This window comes from Octopus sinensis, linkage group LG6 (assembly GCF_006345805.1).
Source record: "Octopus sinensis linkage group LG6, ASM634580v1, whole genome shotgun sequence".
NCBI lineage: Eukaryota > Metazoa > Mollusca > Cephalopoda > Octopoda > Octopodidae > Octopus > Octopus sinensis.
Window position 1 is genome coordinate 86,825,650 of NC_043002.1, and position 21,255 is coordinate 86,846,904.

At 33.7% G+C, this 21,255-nt stretch overlaps 1 protein-coding gene across 10 annotated transcripts in view; it reads left to right on the forward strand.

Annotated features, from left to right (window-relative positions):
- The window catches only part of LOC115212964 (protein phosphatase 1B), a 243,233-nt gene that overhangs the window by 177,386 nt on the left and 44,592 nt on the right, over positions 1-21,255 (forward strand). For 9 of the 10 annotated variants that reach the window (XR_003881780.2, XM_029781820.2, XM_029781823.2 and 6 more), the window contains one exon: positions 5,507-6,363. Coding sequence is in view for 9 of the 10 variants with exons in the window: in XM_029781820.2 (XP_029637680.1) it covers positions 5,507-6,363 (857 nt within the window). In the remaining variant the exon portion in view is untranslated. Of the gene's footprint in view, positions 1-1,156; positions 1,164-5,506; positions 6,364-21,255 lie in introns of those variants that run through there. The other variant, XM_036504131.1, reaches the window with a different exon arrangement.

A 21,255-nucleotide genomic window follows, 5' to 3' on the forward strand; every position in this document is an offset into this window, starting at 1 on the left:
ATTGTCTTTGTCAAAAAAAGTTTATGGAGAATTAGTGAATAGCCTCTTTAAATGTAATTATATAGATGTCATTAAATATTTTTAGGAAGTCTATCAGAATTTATGAAATTAAATCTTGTTTCTCTTTTAGATTTTCTACAAGTGAAAAGTAATGTATTATTTAAAATCTGATTTAAATTTAGAAATGAATATCCAAGATATGTTCTTGGAATAATTTCAGTATATTGATCTAATGATTTGAAATGAATGTTATGTCTTTTCAAAGTTTGAACAAACCTCATAGCTTGCAAAATTTAGATAATTCCCTCGGTGTTTAAACTTTGACAATTTGAAAGTAGCTATTTTTGATATTGTGATATCTCTGAATTATATCTTATCAGTGAATTTTTTATTTATTATTTTCATCACTTTTGTTATGTTGAAGTTAGCAGTCTACAGATTGGACTCTTTATATCTAAACAAGTGTCTTTATTAGTTTAGTTGCTTGAATGTTTTGTCTATATCTTTTGCTCTCATATTTAAAAAAAATCAAAACAACTGAACTGCAATTTAATTTATGAGCTTTTAATTTAAATCAGATGAACTTGTATTCAAAATATCAATTTAAAAAATTGAAATAACTGTGAGGTTTAAAAAATTGAGTGAAGCCACATTTTGTTGAGTTGTATTTCCAGATTCAATCAAAATTTTCTACAAGATAAATTAAATTGAATGTCATTTTTTGTATGTATCTTAGTATATATGATTGTATATATTAAGCAACACAGGATAATGTACATATATTCTGTGTAAGTACATATACATAGATGTTGGTATCAGTTCAATCTTTAGTGTACATTTTTTTTATATTATCAGCATAGGTATATGTATATACAGATCTCAACATTTATATTTTCCCGATTTGTGTTGGATTGACTTAGAGAACTTGTTGGTTATATGTAATGAAGTATTTTCATTGATGATGTTTAACAAGTGTACTTTTATGTTGTTTGAACTGTTAGAAATAGCAGCCAAATCTTCTTGAGGGCAGTGTGATTTAAGGAAATTTACCTGCTATTTTTAATAAATGTAATGACTACATTGTTCAGAAGTTCGGAACTTTTGACTGAGTTGTCCAAAATGTCCATTCAGTTTAAGCAAAAATGAGACATTTTAAATACAAAGTGATTTATTCAGTCAGTGATATAACTATTGTTTCATTCCAGTATCTTCTGTCATCTTGTGGGCAGATCCATTATTCTCTGCTCAAAAGTTTTTTTTTCCTTTACTGGCAAAAAAACTCTTCCAGGCAAATTTTTACATCCTCTCCAGAGGTGAAGATCTGTTCATTCAATGAATTTTGAAGAGATAAAACTGTTAAAAATCTGAAGGTGCAAGCTGGGTGAATGTGGAGGTACAGCCTGCATCTAGGAAGAAGTGTGCAGTCTGGCATTGTCATGATGAAAGATAATGCCCTTATGATCAGTACAGAATATATCTGAATTGATGGACTTGTCCTTAGAAGAAGCTTGTAAAAGGCAACACACCTTCTTTGGGTGAATTCCTGCTTTGGAGGTTGTGGTGGTTTACTGTGCTTCCCTTGTGATCATTTGCCCTTAGACACTACATTTTTTGTCCCCCATCACCATCCTCTTCAAAATAGGATCGTTTTCTTCACATTTCTGTGATGACTCACAAATGGAAATCTATTGAGCAAGGTTAGCCTCATTCAATTGCTGTGGCACCTAAACTTCAAGCCTGCCAACATGTCCAAGTTGATGCAGATTGTTTTCAACACTCAATTTGGATATTTGGAGAATATCTGTGATCACTCTGGTCATATAACGGGTTGGTGTCACTTTTAATCACTTTTGGCTGGCCAGAGTGAGGTGCATAGTGAGCTGAAAAATTTCCCAATTGCAATCTTGAAAACCATTTCTGGTACATACATTCTATAATAACATCCTCTCATGTGCACATCTTTCTGCAGGTTTTTGCCACTTTCTTGTCTTTTTTGTTTTTTCAAATATAAAAGTATGAGGTGCTAATGATGTTCATTTTGGTTTTCCACTTTCAGGGTGATCCCAAGCACACAAAATACAAACAGTCTTGTTGCAAATTTGCATCAAACTATGTTGAAGTGTCGAGTATATAATGAGTGTGCATGTGCAAGGGACAAACTGAAGTTAGCTGTTTATTAGAGTGCTTGAAGTTTATGGTGTCAACAAAATCTGAAGACTTTTTGGTCAACCCATTAGTTCCAGGAGCAAATTTAAAAAAATTCATAGACATTCTTTTATTCCTGTTTTGGGCATTGGGCTGTGACCACACTGTGGCACTACTTAGAAGCTTTTAGTTAATCACATCGGCACTAGTAATTATTTTAAATTTTGTTCTTATTCTATCAGTATTTGTTGCCAAACTGTTATGGGGATATAATCCATCCAATTGGTAACAGATGTCTGTGTGTGTGTGTATATGACAGGCTTCCACAGTTTCCATCCACCAAATTCCCTCACAAGGCATGGTAGGCTTGGGCTGTAGTGTACTACACCCAGTGTTGTACAGTGGGATTGAACCTGAAACCAAGGGTTTTAGAGAATTCAGCAAGTAGCTTCAAATTTGAATGTGGTTGAGGGTTCCCTACCTCCAGTGTAGAGGCTCCCTTAAACTTTTATATAAAATTTCTCTATTTTTAAGAGGATAGACTACAAAGGAAAATAACTGATTGGTTGTTTTTTCAGTATCTAGTGGGCCATTTCAGAGGTGGGGTGCAACTTTGTATGGTTGTCTAATCAGAAGTATTCACTGGAGAAGGTGATTGAAGTAATCTCTTGTCTTTTTATAATAAAAATAACATGACTATCTATGTATACATTAGTGTTTTCTATGGGTGTATATCTTACATTTGTGTTTCCAATATCTTTCACCGTTCATTGATTTTTATACAAACTTTGGATTCACCAAAACAAGAATTACATTTATAATTTTAACCCTAATCTGTGTGTAATGGCAGATAGATGCCAAATGAATCTTGTATTCTAGAACTCATAAGAGCTGTTTCAAGTTTCTATCAACAAAATGATAAAAAATGACATTTAGCTGATCTGATTCTGTCCTAGAAAAAAACCTACCATTTAGAATCATTTGCATTCTTGATTTCTGTGTGATGCTAATTTAAACATTTAATGCTTGTTCTAAATAGTTTTAACCCTTATATGTAATGTTTTGACACAGTTTGTCAGAAAATGACATTCTTTTAAAGCATCATCTCGATTTTATAGATGAATTTATTGTTTGGTTGTTGGTGTTTTTTTCTTTTGAAGGGATGTCATTGTTCACTCTTTCTGTGCATAAATTGTTCATCCATTTTATATTTTTTATCAAGTTCTTTATATAATTCAGTGTTGTGTGTGAGTAGGAGAGAGAATTGTTTTATAGGACTTGGTAACTTTATTGATCTCAGGGATGGGGAGTATAATGCCCCAGAAAACAAAGCTTTTTACTGTACTGAGTTTTATTTACTGATCTTGGTTATGACTATTCATTTTAGAGAGGGAATATAAAAACAAATTTAGTGCCTTAAAATAGTAGAAAAGGCAGTTATGAAGTTTAAAGTGCATAAACCTTTGTATGTAAATATAAGAAAATTGAATCTAAGCCTCAGAACTTAAGTTGTACTGTCCATCTCTACTAAGATATAAAAATAATAATTTTTCTGGTAATTTTGATACAATTTCAATTAATTTACAGGAGGAGAGGTAGATGTTGTCAGCAAAATTTTATAGAATATACACAAATTATTTTGCTTTTAGTACCTTGCACTATTTTCTCAACACTTTTATTTAAACTTCACTTTTGAATTCTAGTTTTCTAATTGCATGTTTCCTTGCACATAAATTATGTGAATGTTATTATTATTGATGTGTATTAAAAATACAGTTCTGTAACACTTATTCTCATTTAGATTCAACTTCGTGATAGGGTTTTGGAAGAAAAATAGACCTGACTATTACATATTTGTCTTCAGTGGTAGTACATTTGCGTTGACAGAGAAAATAAATGACAAATTTTGAAACTTTTTTTTTTTTTTTTGTCTGTGTACAATATTGAAACATGTTAATACAAGCTACATATTAAATGCATGGTTTACAAATAAGAGAAAATTCAGAACTGTCATGGGAACAATCAGAATCTTTTGAGTGGCTGGAACCAGTAAAATTGTAAAACGATGAAAGGTATCATTCTATGGTACCACCATTTTCACCCTTTTTTGAGGTTGAAATTGCACTCAACATTAGAAAGCTATTTTCAGCTTTTAAACACTTCTTTTCTTTTTTCAGTAGTACTTTTCTATTCATCTGTAAAATACTGCTATCCAGGCACAAGCATATTATTGAATACTGTTGTATTAAACTAATTTCTAAATTAAATTTGAAAATGATGGTACTGTCTCCTTGAATATGTACCATAAATTCTAAATTTGATTCAGTTGTTTGCTGGACATTTCTAAACATTTTCTTTGTGGACCATATATTTTGGCTGAATAAGTACATTATTCTGTCACTATACCTATTTGATCCAAGTTTTGTGTCAAATTATACAATATTCAGTTTTTACAATATATCTTCTTGATAGATAAATTCCCAATTCTGTTGTCAAACAGATTTTAGGTATATATTATCACTTCCTAAACAGTAACAACTGTGATTCAAGCCTTACCACTGAATCAGTTTCTCTTTTCTGACTCAAATTGTTTATACTAATATCTGATATCAGGTACATTAAAAAATCTGAGCAGTTATTTCAGATATCGTCTTGTGTATTTGATTGTTGGCTTTAATGATAAATGCCAGTCCACAAGATCATCAAGCACTGGTTTAGTGATATGTCTTCTAAGATGTTACTGATCTTTTTGTATTGCACTGAAGTTTATTTGGAAATTGGAGAGGAAGTTGTGTATTTGTACGTGTTCATTCTTGGTGATTCAAAATATAATAAAAAAATATTCTTTCATTTATCTATCTCATGAGATCTTGATTTATAAAGCTTTAGTTTTAAACGAGCTGCACATTTAAATAATTGTTAACTGTAGAGGTATCTCAAAATTAGCTCTTTAGAAAATATTTTAAATATTCATGATTAAATAATTCTTTAATGTACATAAATTCTTAAGTAGATTTGTTTTTGTTTTCCTCAATGTTTTGGTTGCATAAATTATGTAAATGGTTACATAAATTGGCCTTAACTTTACACTTAATGGTGATTTGTACCAGATTTGTGTGTGTGTGTGTGTGTGTGTATATATATATATATATACACACACACACACACACATGCATATATAATCTTTATTTTGACACTTTCCAATCTATGTAATAATTTACAATAACAAAATTTAGATATGTTTTTTTTGTTTTTTTATTGAATTGGAAAATATTTGCTAAATTGTCTTAATTTATTTTAAATGTTCTTTTCTTCTCTTTTTGAAATCTAATTTGTTTCTCTTTTTCTTTCATTTTTTTAGTTGTCATGGGAGCTTTTCTTGACAAACCCAAGACAGAGAAGCATAATGAAGCGGGAATGGGAAATGGCCTTCATTTTGGCCTCAGCAGTATGCAGGGGTGGCGTGTGGAAATGGAGGATGCCCACACGGCAGTTATCGGCCTACCGCATGGCCTCACTGACTGGTCCTTTTTCGCTGTATACGATGGTCATGCTGGAGCTAAGGTATCGGCCTGCTGTGCAGCTCAGCTGATGGAGCATATTATTGCCAATGAAGATTTTCGGGGCAAGCTTGATGTCAGCCAGGGTACAGAAATCCTTCCCTCTATTATGGATGTGCAGAAAGGCATCAAGACCGGCTTTCTTAAGTTTGATGACTGCATGCGAACAATGCCAGAAATGGTTAGTGGGGAAGACAAAAGTGGCTCTACAGCAGTATGTGCTATTGTCTCACCAACACACATCTTCTTTGCTAATTGTGGAGATTCTCGGGCGGTGCTGTGTCGAGATGGTAAATGTCCGTTCTCAACTACTGATCACAAACCTGTAAATCCTATTGAGAAGGAACGTATACAGAATGCTGGAGGCAGTGTTATGATACAGCGAGTCAATGGATCTTTAGCAGTATCCCGGGCTCTAGGAGACTTTGAATATAAAAATGTTGAAGGAAAAGGGCCATGTGAGCAGTTAGTATCTCCTGAGCCAGAAATTTTCACCGAATGTCGAAATGAGAAGGATGAATTCTTAGTACTTGCTTGTGATGGAATTTGGGATGTCATGTCCAATGAAGAACTCTGTGATTTTGTTAGGAGTAGAATGCTCATTACTGAAAGTCTTGAAGACATTTGCAATCAAGTTGTAGATACATGTTTATATAAGGTATGTTGGTTTCTCTCTTTTTTTATTTTTGCTTTTTGGATAACTTGATTTTAATACCAAATGTTGAAAATATTTCTCTCATTCAGTATTGTAAGTCAGTGATGGTGGTGAGAATATTAAACATGCTTATGAGTTCATTTGTATTAAGCATTTCATTTAACATTTTAATTTGAAATTGTTTGTGAATTGCTGTGTTTTGTTTTCTTTGATACCATGATGTCATTAAAAGCAACTTACTGAATATGTCAATATTATGTTATGTCAATCACTGAAGTAATACTCATGTTAGTCTTTAACACAATTATTATTAAATGCAGATAATCATTTTGACACAGCAATTATAATGTTTAACTTGTTTTGTAAATATATCTTTACAATACTTGATCAGTATTTGCTAAATTAGATGTAAATCATAATTATGATTTTGCTTATATGTACACACTAAAATATACACACATGTACATAAACCCATTAAATCATACATCTTTATAAACACATCAAATCATGCATCTATACACACATACCATGTGTGTTTAAAATAGCTGGAAGCCTGTTCAGGAAATTTTGTTTACTTTGACAAGTTAGCTCAAAGTGAATTTTTGTTTTTATCAGTTTTATAGGAATTTTGGTCAGGAGTATGGTTGTCTGTAAAATAGTCATATATATTTCTCGCAAATTCTTTCAATTCACAATATTATAATTAATGTAGGATGGCAAGAACAATGAATTAACAGAATTAGTTAAGTGATAAACAAAATACTTTATGGCATTTAGTCACATCTCTTTACAAGCTTAATAAATTCTATCATGGCTTATTCTTCCATAAGCTCTTCTATAAACTCAGTATTAGGTGAGCACTGAAGTCAATTTAATTGCTTATAGTACCCACTACACTGACATTCATGTGTTCTGAAAAGTTTGAAAATTTTCTTACATTTTCATTGATATTTGAACAGTATGTAATGTTTTAGTAGTATGTACATACTATTTCATGGATGTACTGTTTTGATGGCATGTACATACACATTTTCATGGGCTATTTTAGAATAGATTAAAAGTAGATTCGTGTTTTATACAGATCTTGTTTAGTACCATTTGGCTTGTAAGATTATAAAATTTATGACAATGAATAGAATGTTTGCTGATTGATCCAAGATGTTTGCTGATTGATGTTCTTTTTAACATCAGATATAAAATTTGAATAATCAGATGAAATGTAAATACACACAATTTAACTCTATAATCTTTTACCCAGAGTGCTCCTTACTTTGACTTATCTAGCATATATATATATATCATCATCATCATCATCATCATCATTTAACGTCCGTTTTCCGCGCTAGCACGGGTTGGACGATTTCGACCGGGGTCTGGGGAGCTCGGGACTGCCCCAGGCTCCAGTCTAGTTTGGCAGTGTTTCTACAGCTGGATGTCCTTCCTAACGCCAACCACTCCGCGAGTGTAGTGGGTGTTTTTTACGTGCCACCTGCACAGGTGCCAGAGGGGTCTGGCATCGGCCATATATATATATATTAATAAGGGGGCTGTACAGGCCCTTAACAGAGAGGCTGTTAGTAGGGTTAGGATAGGCAATGAGTACAGTGAAGAATTCCGGGTAGAAGTTGGCGTCCACTAATCTCAGCCCTCAGCCCCCTTCTATTCATCATAGTCCTCCAGGCAATAACAGAGGAATTTAAGACGGGTTGTCCCTGGGAGCTCCTCTATGCTGATGACCTAGCCCTCATAGCAGAATCACTACCGGAACTAGAGAAGAAATTTCAGTTGTGGAAGCTAGGTTTAGAATCAAAAGGCCTTAGAGTCAACGTAGCAAAGACCAAAGTTCTAGTGAGTAGGAAGGCAAACTCACCACACACCTCTTCAGGTAGGTGGCCCTGCTCGATCTGTAGAAAACGTGTAAGTAGAAACTCCATAAGATGTACCCAGTGTAAGCTATGGACACATAAGAGGTGCAGCAATATCAAAGGAAAATTAACTGAGAAGATAGCTTTCGTGTGCGACTGATGCATAGGGGCAATAGACACCATTGATACTCAGAGAACAGATTCCATTTTGTTGATAGTTTCTGCTACCTAGGTGACCAAGTCAGTAGCAGGGGTGGATGCTCAGAGAGTGTTACCACTAGAATAAGAATAGCCTGGGCAAAGTTTAGGAAGCTTCTTCCCCTACTGGCGACAAAGGGTCTCTCGCTCAGAGTGAAAGGTAGATTGTATGACGCATGTGTGCGAACTGCCATGCTTCATGGCAGTGAAACATGGGCTGTGACTGCGGAGGACATGTGTAGGCTTGAAAGAAATGAAGCTAGCATGATCCGCTGGATGTGTAATGTCAGTGTCCATGCACGACAGAGTGTAAGCGCCCTGAGAGAAATGTTGGGCATAAGAAGCATTGGATGCAGCGTGCAGGAGAGACCATTGCGTTGGTATGGTCATGTACTACAGATGGATGAGGAGAGATGTGTGAAGAAGTGCCACTCCCAAACTGTTGAAGGAATCCGGGGTAGAGGTAGACCCAGGAAGACATGGGACGAGGTGGTCAAGCATGACCTTCGTACTCTGAGTCCCACAGAGGCTATGACGAAAGACCAAGACCTCTGGAGATATGCTGTGACTTCGAAGACCCGACAAGTGAAGTGAGTTCATGGCTCGCAGGACGGCCTGCTGTGCTAACCTTGGATCATAGAGTGACCCGTTGTTCTTGAGGAGACCTATTGAGTCAAGTACATCAACATTAGAATAAAAATTCAAATGGAAATTGTAGTTACGACACCCGTGCCGGTGACATGTAAAAAGCACTGTCCGAACGTGGCAGATGCCAGCACCGCCTGGCTGGCGTCCGTGTCAGTGACCCGTAAAAGCACCAACCGATCGTGACCGTTTTGCCAGCCTGCTCCAGCCCCTGTGCCGGTGGCACGTAAAAAACACCCACTACACTCAAGGAGTGGTTGGCGTTAGGAAGGGCATCCACCTGTAGAAACACTACCAAATCAGACTAGATCCTGGTGCAGCCTCCATGGCTTCCAGACCCCAGTCAAACCATCCCACCCATGCTAGCATGGAAAGCGGACGTTAAATGATGATGATAATATATATAACCAAAACTTACCATGTGATCTTGTTAAATTTATATCAGTGCTTCCATAGGGACTGGGGAACAAAGGTATGCATCCAATTTGAAGCTTTGTGCTTATGTTAGAAATCAATATGTGCTGGATTTATTTTCAGACAACTTATTGAAGCAAGATGTTGATTGTCATCAGGATTTGTAGCATTGTTTATTGATGCCTGTTCAGTGTACTTTAAATACAAAAGAATTCTAAATTTGTGGGAAGTTTATTTATATGATAAAACTAAATTTTTATAGAACTAATTTGAACTTTTTTAAATATATTTTGTTCATTTTGTTGAGTTTGTTGGAACTGTTTTGTTATTCACAATATTTTGCGAATTGAAATGCAACTTTTGATTTGATATAATGAACCTTTTAGAAATAATGAGAATAGGGTTATTTTCTACAACATTCTAAGAAAAATTTTTTATTAGTCCAGATTCTTCTTGCACATTGAGTTACAGTTGCTTTTGCTTTAGCTTTTTTTTTACTTACTGATCATGTTCTTGACCAGATGTCATCATGTTTTGAATTATGAATCCATCCCACTGAAAATAACACTTAAAAGTAGTAATATTGTTTTAGAATATTGCGGACGTTAAACGACGATGATGATGATGATGATGTTACACTGAAAGACTGGTTGTTTTTCATAGTATAATTTATGTTTATCATTTTACTATTAATTTCCTGTTGTTTGATACTGGAGTTATGAGATTTTAGTAGTACTTCACTTTATTTTTAATCACTTAGTCAGAAGAAGAATGATAGCACTCTTGACCCTTTTCAGAGTTTCTGATACTGTTAGGAGAAAAAAGAAAGTTAACCTTGTCCAAATGCTTGCAATGGAGTGTACTCCACTAAAGGCAACCAGTTACATAGCTAGAATTGTGTAATGTGATATTGGTTCTTCATGTATTTATTCGATCTTTTCCCATTTTATTGAGTGCATTTTATACTTTAAGATGTAAATAGTAATTAAAGATGAGCAGCAGAAACTGAGTGTTTTCTAGTTTACAAATTCTATTGTTGAAATGGAAACATGAAAATGGAATTCTAGATTATGAATGTTTAGAACAAAGACATGGGAGTGGTTTTGGAGCATCAAGTTTGAGCAGAGGCTTATTGTAGTAACTGAAAAAAGGGGCAAAGGGCACAACTTGAAAAGTGTAGTTGGGAGAGATTTGTTAATCCTGTTTCCAGGCTCTTTAAGCTCTATAACTTATTTTCTTTTGTGATTCCATAAGCTCAAATATGCTCTCAGATCTCTTGGTCCAAAGCAGTTTTGCCTCATTTCATTTGCAAATACATGCTTTATGAATAAAAACTTCCCAATGCTTAAATTTGACCAAAATGTCTAAAAAAAATTTATAGCAATAAATATGGAATAAATGAGAGATGTAAAAATAATTATGTTTGCTTGACAATATTGTAACATTTTATACATCAAAATTTGGAAAAACTTTACACAAAATTATGAAATAATGCTATAAAAAAGGAGGATAAAATATGAACATAGAAAACAATCAGTCTTATTAGCAAGAGGTGAAAGACTTAAGATTTCCTTCATAACTATCAAGAGAAAATAAAATGAATCATGTACGATTTAAAACAAGCTTTACATAAGTTTATCTGCCAGATACATTTATTGGTTCATACTTATTGAGCAATTTTTAGTTTCTTTTTCTCTTTTTTTTTTTTCCATGTTACCTTGCCAGTGGTGTGTAATTTCCATTGAGAATGTTACTTTGACTTTCTCTCAGATGTGAAGCTTCCAAGAGACTGACATGCCAGCTTCATCCAAAATGCTAGTTGACTGTCTGTTGTCTGTTTTTGTTAAATGATACATTAATATATGTATATATATATTCTGTAAATAATAATAATATTTATAAGCTTAAAGCTTTTAAGTGATCACCATATATATATATCATTGTTTAACGTCTGCTTTCCATGCCGGCATGGGTTGGACGGTTTGACTGAGGGTTGGTGAGCCAGAAGGCTGCACCAAGTTCCAATCTGATCTGGCAAAGTTTCTACAGCTGGATGCCCTTCCTAACACCAACCACTATGAGAGTGTAGTGGGTACTTTAATGTGCCACCAGCATGAGGGCCAGTCAGGCTGTACATATATATATTGAAGTTGCCTTTTATAATGTTCTCATGATGCCTTTCAATATTACCTTTCTTTTGATTGCTCTTTTTCTCATATTACTGTTGTTCCCTTCCTAAGTTTCACAAACTGGAGAAGAGGGGAAGCTGGCACAATAAACCATAGACACAATTGGTTCCATAAAATCCAATATGACATTGATATCAAGGTTTACTTCAGAAGTACAATTTTTCAGTATAAAATTTTGTCATTTATGCAGGCCATTGTAGATGTCATCATAAACCCAGACTTTGATACCCTATGTTCCAGATTTTAATGAAATATGTTAAATTTCAACAAGCTTTTAAAGAAACTACCATGCATGAGTTATAAGCACCTTTAAAGTTATTTTGTATTATATCCAAAAAAAGATGCAAGTGAGTTTTAGAGTAAATTTGGAGGATTTACATAGATGAAAATAAGCTAATATATGGTTTTCTCAGGAAATGTCCATGGTCCAATGTAGAGCATTTCCTTGTGTTCTATTTATTTTCATCCCAATTCTACATTCTGGAAAGGTTTTCATTTTTTCAGAAAATATTTTGCTTCTGAAAACTTGGATATTTGTTGTATAGTTTTGATAGCTCATTTTGTTTGTAATTTATTTTGTCTTAAGTATTATTGGTATTTTTGATATTGATGTTTGTGTCCACTAATGTGAATGTTTTTCATGCTTTCAACATCCTAACTGAGAACAATCTTCTAATTCAACTTCAGAGCTAGTGATACTGATCATGTAGTACATTTTTCTTTTTAAAAAGTCTCGGATTAAATTCATTCAATTTAGCTATTACTTCCAAAATGTTACCATCAAAATTGTAAAAAAATTTGCTTGGTGAATATAAGAAATTTTGACAAATGTATAAACCAATATAAAGTAGGAGTACAGTCACAAGACAGATTTATGATTGACTGACAGAAGGCCTTCTTGCATGTGTGTAACCTGTTAATCACATGCAATGACCTTCAGCTATTACCAAATATCTTGTAATCAGAGCTTCAGGTAAATAATATAGTTCAAAAGTGGGTGGTGAGATTACACTTTCAAATTTCTAGATGTGTATGCAGTATTCTATAGAGAATTTATATTTTATATAAGGTCATAAGTATTTTCAGGCTCTGAAAAAAAGTTCAAATATTTGCAATGCAATTTGTAAAATGTTTGTATGCTGTGAGTTTAACTGTTATTTTGCTTGGCAAAGAAGATTACAAGTTGCTTATGGCATTTTTTTTCTTTCTTTCTTTTTTTTTTATAATGTTACCTCAGCTATACAGTATATGTTTGTTATGAAATTTCTTGAAATATAGTAATGTCTGTTGCATTTCTAGAGCAAGCAATAATTTTAGTAATGTTCTATTTACATGTAGAGAAGGTCTGCTATTTTTATATTTTCATCTTTTTTGAAGCTGCTGTATTGTTGATAAATGCGGGTTGACTGAATCTATTGAAAGCTTTGCCTTGAAAGGGAGTAGAATGTTAATAACTGGTAGATTGGTGTCTAAGTTGGAAAGTAGTTTTTGAACAAGGAGGGAGAACTTGCTCAATCAATGGCATTCTTCATCCATGTTCTTAAGAGAATGGAAAGAACCTTCAAGTTAATTTTGACAATTGTACTCATTCTTGTGAGGAGCCCAACTGTAATCCAGAGATCCTTTTTAAATCCTTCCCACAAATTATAAGTCAGAATATGGAGTTATGTAATTATCAACTAGACAATCTATCAGAATACTCTGAAGGATTTGGCTTCTAAACTTCATGTCAAGCTGTGTTGTCTGGAGGAAGAACATTTTTTTTACTCAAATTTCAAGTGTTTTGTAACTAGTTACTTTCACTAAATAGGCCTGAAGGCAAGAAGTTGTCTTGCTTTGTGGTGTATTTGGTTCAAAAGCAACTGTAATATCTGTGTCAGTCATTGTATGCAAACAAGATGATTGTGCTGATATGGACAGTTAATGAACAACATGCTAAGAGGGGGAAAACCTTAGGGAATGGCAGTAGCATATAATTTGGGCCAGACTACAGAAATTTTAGTTGTAAAATACATCTTTCATGTTTTAAGAAGTTTCATTCCAAAATGATGTTTTCTATTCTTGATGCATACAAGTTCTATTTTATACAAAGAAGCAATGACAATGAAAGAGAATAAAATCTTAATTTAAGATCTGATTAAATACTTACCTGCATTCAAACCCTAGGAGTTGTGATAAATGTATGTAGTGTTTGTTTGTCTTTTTTCATGCTAGTATGTGTTGAACAAATCTGCTATATCACTTCACTCCAATTGTCTCGAGTCTTTGTCATCTACAATACCCACTGCTCTATTTTCCTGCCTCTTCTATCTTGAGTACTTCTCTGCAGTAATTTGCATTATCTTATATACAGACCTCTCAAAGATAGATGTAAAACTATTTTAAAGAAGTTTTGGATGATGAAACATATAGAATGTTTTAATGTCCATATTGCCATGCTTGCATTGATAAGTTGAAGTAGATTTCCTGCAGCCAAACTCTCTTGCTTTCACAAACCCACACCTGTCTTCTTTAATCTATCAAACAAGGAATAGCTTCAAAATAGTTTCTCATAATTGCAAATAAATACTACTGTATGTATGAATGATGACTCTTCGCTTACAATTAGCATGTATATGTCAAGACAGAATATATGTGCACACACAGTTTCTTCCAGTTTCTGTTTACTAAATTTCACTTGTGCAAGGCATTAGTCAACATGCAGCTATAGCAGTTATCAGCCAACAATGTCTGTAAGATGGGAATGAACCTTCAGCTACAAGGTTTCAAAGTGACTTCTTAACTACATGATGGTGCATAGGTTTGAGAGAGATGGAATTATATGTACAGTACTGTTTTTCCAGCACCTGTGGTTCCAGATCCATAGTGGTTATCCAGTTTGCCAGACTAACCAGACATAACAATTGAAAATAAATTCCTAAAAGGCTACTGCTATGTTAACTTTTTTGTCACCCTCTTGGCAGAACTTTTATTCACTAAGAGCATTTTATGAGGATGGAACACTCTCCTCATTCTGTTAATCACACAGATGCAGGCATGGCTACATTAAGAAGTTTGCTTTGCAACCACGTTTTTGAGTTCGATTACACTGCTTGGCACTTTGAGCAGTGTAGTCTATAATCATAAACCAAAGCTTAGTGAGTAGATTTGGTCAATAGGAATGGAAAGAAGCCCATTTTGTGTGTGTGTGTGTCTGTCTGTCTTTATATTACATTGTATTTGTAAACAATGTTATACAAGTGATATCATTTGTTAGCAACCGCCAATGGAAACAATATTGTACTGTTCATATGCCAAGTACTAGGGTTAGTGACAAGAGCAGCATCCAGTTATAGAAAATCTGCCTCAATGGATCTTTTGTCTGACCAATGCAAATATGGAAAAGTAGACCTTAAAACAATCATAACTGCTTAGCTTCTCACTGAAATTCTTTCACTATATCTGCACTTTCCTGCATCTATATTTGCTTGTATTATGCTATTCATTATCACTGATACTTACATTATGACTGGAAGCCATAATTTGGGATAAATGTAAGCAAAATTGATGTCTCCTGTTGTTTGAATTAAGAGGTTTTGAACCTTCAGTTACCAGGAAATTGATGTACCCGTTTTGTTGTACAGTAAGTAGGCTGGATGTCATCTAGCTCACTGCAAGTTGTAACCATATCTATAAGAATATTTTAACATGCCACTAGTCTAATAAATTGATATAGTCTTGTTGCAGTTGAATAATTGTAAACTGTATCTCCTCATTTGTAGTTAGGTGGACTCGAGACATTGTCTTTACAAGAAATGGTATCTGGCCACTGACAATGTAAACTTTTAACTTTGCACCAGTTCCAGTGGATCAAAATTAAGGTCTCAATTTTATACTGTTTAAATTAAAATCTTAGATTAAATTATCTTACTTGACTATAATATATATATATATATTATATATATATATATAATATATATATATATATATATATATATATATATATATATTTGTAAAAAATGAAGTTCGAAAATGCTGCTGTATTATACAATTTTTAATTTTTATATATACATTATAACATGTTTCAGTTCCTGAAATGAACCTTATCAAAAAAAGTTATATATAAAAAGAGACAGCTCATGCCGTCAAACACAAGAAATTCATTTATAATACATAACGGAGTCAGACATCTTAGAGTTCATGTATAGTTGATATATAGTTCATGTATAGTTGATATATAGTTTGAAGTATATGTTCAAAGTGTTCGATGCAGTGGCCCACGGTGGCGATACGTATTCAATACAAAAAACAGATCAAAGTGGTGGAAAGCGGTCAATACAGAAGATTGATGTTTCCGAAAGAGCGAGGAATTCATTTTTACCTTAAGCAATTGTGATGACCCATGGTGGAAGTTCGCTGGGTGATATATATATTAGGCATTTTGCATTGTATATTTAAAGAAGTTATTTAAGAATTGAAAATATATGTGTTGTAAGGAATTAACTAGGCTTTTCTTTGATGCATATAGTAATTGAAATGACTCAGTTTTAATTGAAAATCAAAATTAATTTATATTCAATACTGGATGTCCTAAATTTCCAAGATATTTCTTTTGCCTAGTTTGCATATAACTGTTCAAATTGTTGTTAAACTGCAAAAGGGTTTTTTTAATGTCTACTTTAATAAATGGATTAATTTTTCTTTTTGTAATACTTCAGCTATGGTTATTTTAGTGAAGAGAACCTTCCGGATATATCATTCTTAAGTTCATCATAAGACTAATAGATTGTTCTTTGATTTTTACTATTATTGCTTATAGTTTTTTACATAGGAAAATAATTTACAACATTTTTTACCATCAATATTTTATGTCTTATTTTTTCTATGCTAGCATTAGATTACTAAAGCAAGGAGTTGTTGCCCTCCAAGATGCTTGTGCACAATTTTTAGCATGGTTTCTACTGTTGGATGCCCTTTCTAACAACCAGCCACTTTGGTGCTCTGTGCATTTTATTGTGGTGCCAGCACTAGAGTTTTTATTTTTGGCAAGGTCAAAGTGTCCTCTCTACTCTGTCTGTTTGTTCAAAACAAAGTAGCCAAGAAAATGATAGAAAAGAAATTATGATGATAGAACAGAGTGAAAGGGGCAAGACAATGTTTGAGGAGGTTGTAATGATAGAAACAGCATGGACAGCATAGGAAAAGAAGAGATTTCTGACTGGAAGATGAAGTAAAGGAAGTGAGATGGGAGCAATGTATATTGAGTGATGGGAATAACGAGAGTTTGGGCGTTGGTAAAGGGGACTTATTCAAATCCCAGCCATCCATTTTGTCATGCTTGCTTTGGTTGATGGGTTGTCTCCTGTATCACTTATCATGGACCTAAATAATATCTTTCATGGAGCTCAGTTTCTTGAAATAAGTATTCACCATTTTGTCCCGTCTTCCTAGATTTTCTTCCAGCTCTAGTGCTCTGCATTTTGTTAAACAACTGATGTCCTCTCTACCAATACAGTTTTCTCTCTTGCACACTGCTTCTGATTCCTCTTATAGCTAGCTTTCTTCTCAATTCATTTGTGCTTCAGCATTCATGTACACTAATAATACACATTTTATATGTGCATGTTCACTTCATTTCTTTCTAGTTTTCTTGACTCCTCCACATTCAAAATCCCTACTACTATGCAATGTCACACTCTACACATAAGCCCCACACACCCTGCCTTTCACTTTTAAGAGAAACCCTTTGTTACTAGTTGAGATAATAGCCTAAATTTTTTTCCACTTGTTCCTGTGGCTGCTATGTATTTGGAATGGGCTCTTCCAATTTTAATAAGTCATCTAAGTAAGAAAAGCTATTCACATTCTAAAAGCTTTCCAAGCAGTTATAAGAATTTATTCCACATGTACTATTACTGCCGAGTGCCCCTGTGCATTTTCACTTATGAAGTCTACTTCTTTGTCAGCTTGCCTGTGATTCAACCACCCCTTGTGCATCCATATGATGTATAGAATGTTTATCTGTTTGTATACTGAGCATGGTCATTTGTCTAATGGCAGCAATCCTATCTTTTCTACTTTCTCAGACTTGTCTTTGCTCACCTTAGAGCCCTCAATTATAGGTTTTGCTCCAGTATCTGAAATTTCTTCTCTAAATAGTCTAATGATTTAACTGTATAAACAAGGGTGTCAGTATATAGGAGTTCCCACGAAGAGATGTGATAGATTTACAACTGGATGACCTTTAAAGTACACTTAAATATATAATTTCATACAATATTAATATACTTGTTCATTAGCAGAAATATACTTGTTCATCTAAGAAAGACTGAGTGTTGCCTAAAGAATAAGTTAAAGGACCAGTTTATCAATGTAGGCTTTGGATTAAGTCTTACTTTAGTTTCCATTTAATTTGATTATCCTATTAGTTTGTGAATTTGAATTGCTTAATCAGTTTTGTGATGGGATTTTTCCCATTTCCTTTTTCAATTTGGGATGGTTTCTAATGTTTTAATATAGTGGATTGAGGGAAATGGCACTTTATTGTACTTGAGACCCTGTGCAATCTTAAGTCTTCAGATTCTGGATATTTAGCTATGGTGCTGATGACAGATTCTTCAAATCTAATAACCTGCAGACCTGTTAATAAGTTTATGGAAGAGGGACAGTACCCCATGGCCTTTGCAAGCCCATCTAACTGGTGACATTAGTGTCTTTAGGTTGATGTTAGTTGGGTATTGCGCAGTTGCATTGTAGGATATAGGGAGAGGTGTGAGAAATGAAGACCAAGATAGTTGCCATAGAATGGAAATGTAATTGGCTAGATCAGAGGAACAGAGGTTGTCACAGACGTAGTAGGTATAAATAAACTATCTGTATGCTGGTGGTTGAAGCCTGCCATGGTATGAAGGTGAGTCGGAAAGTAATGCAACTAAAAATTGCATTGCTTTCTGATTCACACTCATATTTGGTTGTAATTTAAGATGTATTTATGTGCAGCAACAGCAGACATTTAAGCAGTACTCTAATATAGGTCTTAATTGAATTCTGTCAGTGGTTATCAACTGACCTGGGTTGAAGTAATTTCTGACCCTAAAGAGGAAAACAATTTTACATAGTGCAGTCTGACAATATCATGGTGACCTTATATATGCTGAAAGTTTCAGAGGTCTGGCTTTTGTAGCAACTTTGAAAGCATTGTATGTGGTGTCAAGACAAGGATGAACACACACATACAACAAGCTTTTTTAATTTACAAGGCTTTGATTAGCCTGCGCTATAGAATAAAACACTTATCCAAGATGCTATGCAGAATTAAGTGACTGGAAAGCAAACTTGTAAACCACCTAGTCATGCTTGCATTTTGTTATAATTAATTTTGAAAATAAGTCTAGAATTTGCAGCATTATAATAAAATAACTTAGCTATTTTTCTTTATTAATCTGGCAGTTGGCACACAGCTTAAAAGGTTTTTAAATTAGGTTATGGTGGAAGGTTTTAATTTCAATATGGCTTTAAAATGGGTGTTTTTTTTTTATTAGGGAACTTGACTTTGTTTTAGGTTGCTTGTCATTAAAAAAATATATATAAATTTGATTCCTAATCCATTTCATCCCACATTTTAGGCAATATATACTTCAGTATACATTCAAGAATAAAATATTGTTGCTCCACAAATACAAATTAGATTAAACATTTGAAGATATTGTCATGTGATTCCTTTCACTCAGCAATGCAAATATTTCCCCATGAGATATGTCTGATATTTGTTATGGTCAGCCAGAAAATGAAATTTAATATAATGTTATCTTTCTATAACTAGATAGAATCTGAATATACAAAAACAGGCTCCTAACCTGAGGTGTTCACACCTCCAGGGATGGGGATGGGGAAATGGGGTTTCAGGGTTGTGATAGGAAAGCATATGCATTATTAAAATCATTACTAATTACCATACTATTTTGAGTTCAGTGCCATTGCACAAACTTGGGTGTCTTCTACTGTAGCACCAAGCTAACCAGTGCCTTGTTGGGTGAATTTTGTAGATGGAAACTGGAAATTCATCATATATATGAGAGAGAGAGAAAAAAATTACAGCATTCATAAGAATCTAGGCATATCAACATGTAGGATCCAGAACTGGCTAGGTACCATAACATAGGGTTTACATTGAGATAAAACAACCATGAGGTATCATGTTGGTAGTATACAGTAGATATGTGTAGATAGGTAAGTACAAAATCTAATTTAAGCCATAGATCCAACTCAGGGCTGGTTACAGATGTGGTATAGGTGTAAAAAGAACACATGGGGTCTAAAATTTACTTAAACTGTTTCAGTAGAATTTTATTGATGTTCATCGATCACATCATAGCATAAATCCACTATCCTCATGTAAAATTTTAAACTGATATAAATAGGCAAAGTATTACTTTGATGATGACCTATCCAACAAACGTAGGTGATATTTTGAAAAGAACCTTTAAATTTATAGAAAATTCAAAAGTATAACGAGAATGCAAGAAGGAAAGAGGTCAAAACAACTCTATTATTTCAGGCAGTTATCTTAATTATTGCTGTGAAGGAGAGTCAGGAAATAGACAAGCTGTAGCCAAAACATTTCTAGGATGATAACTTGTTGGTTGAGATGAAGGGAGCAGACATTAGGGCAGCAACACACACACGTTCTGTTATTTCTTATGTATATGTCTGTGTGTGTATTGATATCTGTGTACTAGTGTGAAACATCACTTATTATCATCAAGGTTTTACCTTGCTTGTTTATACCCGTTTAAAATTTTACCTGAAGATTTATATTGTGGATACATCAACAAAATTCTATTGAAACAGCTGTAGTAAATTTTAAACCCCTTTTGTGTTTATATATATATATATATATGACCCTTAAGGTATTGTGATCAGCTGTGTCATCATTTAGTTTTGCAATAACATACTTCTGTGAACCTGGTTTTGGTTATCTTTTTGACAGTCAAGACAAAATCTAGGAATCTCTTGAATCCATACATTTCCACTGATAGTAGTCAGCAAGAAAATTCCATGTTCTAATAAAGTTAGGAATGAAGAGCAAGAAGGAATAAAGAAATCATAGAATTTAATGTTCTCAATTATGATTTATTTATTTTCTAATTACTTTAGTTATGTTTGCAGCTTATGCACTAAGTTAAAACTTATTGAGTTCAATTTGTTCCTCCGCAGTACTCTATATGGTTCAGTTTTAAAAATAAAGTAGTTAGAAGAAAATTTACTTTTTCATTTCTGCATGTGTTATTACTTTTGTAAGGTAGGTGTGTGAAAATTAAACATTTCCTAGGAGTGCAGGGCATAGGTAAGTGGAAACCAATATAAAAGCTGTATGTCACATTCATTATGGACCATACTGGTTCTGTCTGCATAGCTTGATGCAAACTGCAGAAAACTAATATGCACAAAACAATGATGCTCTGCTGTATACACATACCTTATTTATAGATTACCTACATAGTGAAATCAAAATACTCAACATGAAAAACTCTACATCTACTTTACTGTTCTTAACGACAGTATGCTCTGTAATGGCAATCTCCTACATTTATAACATTGCTACC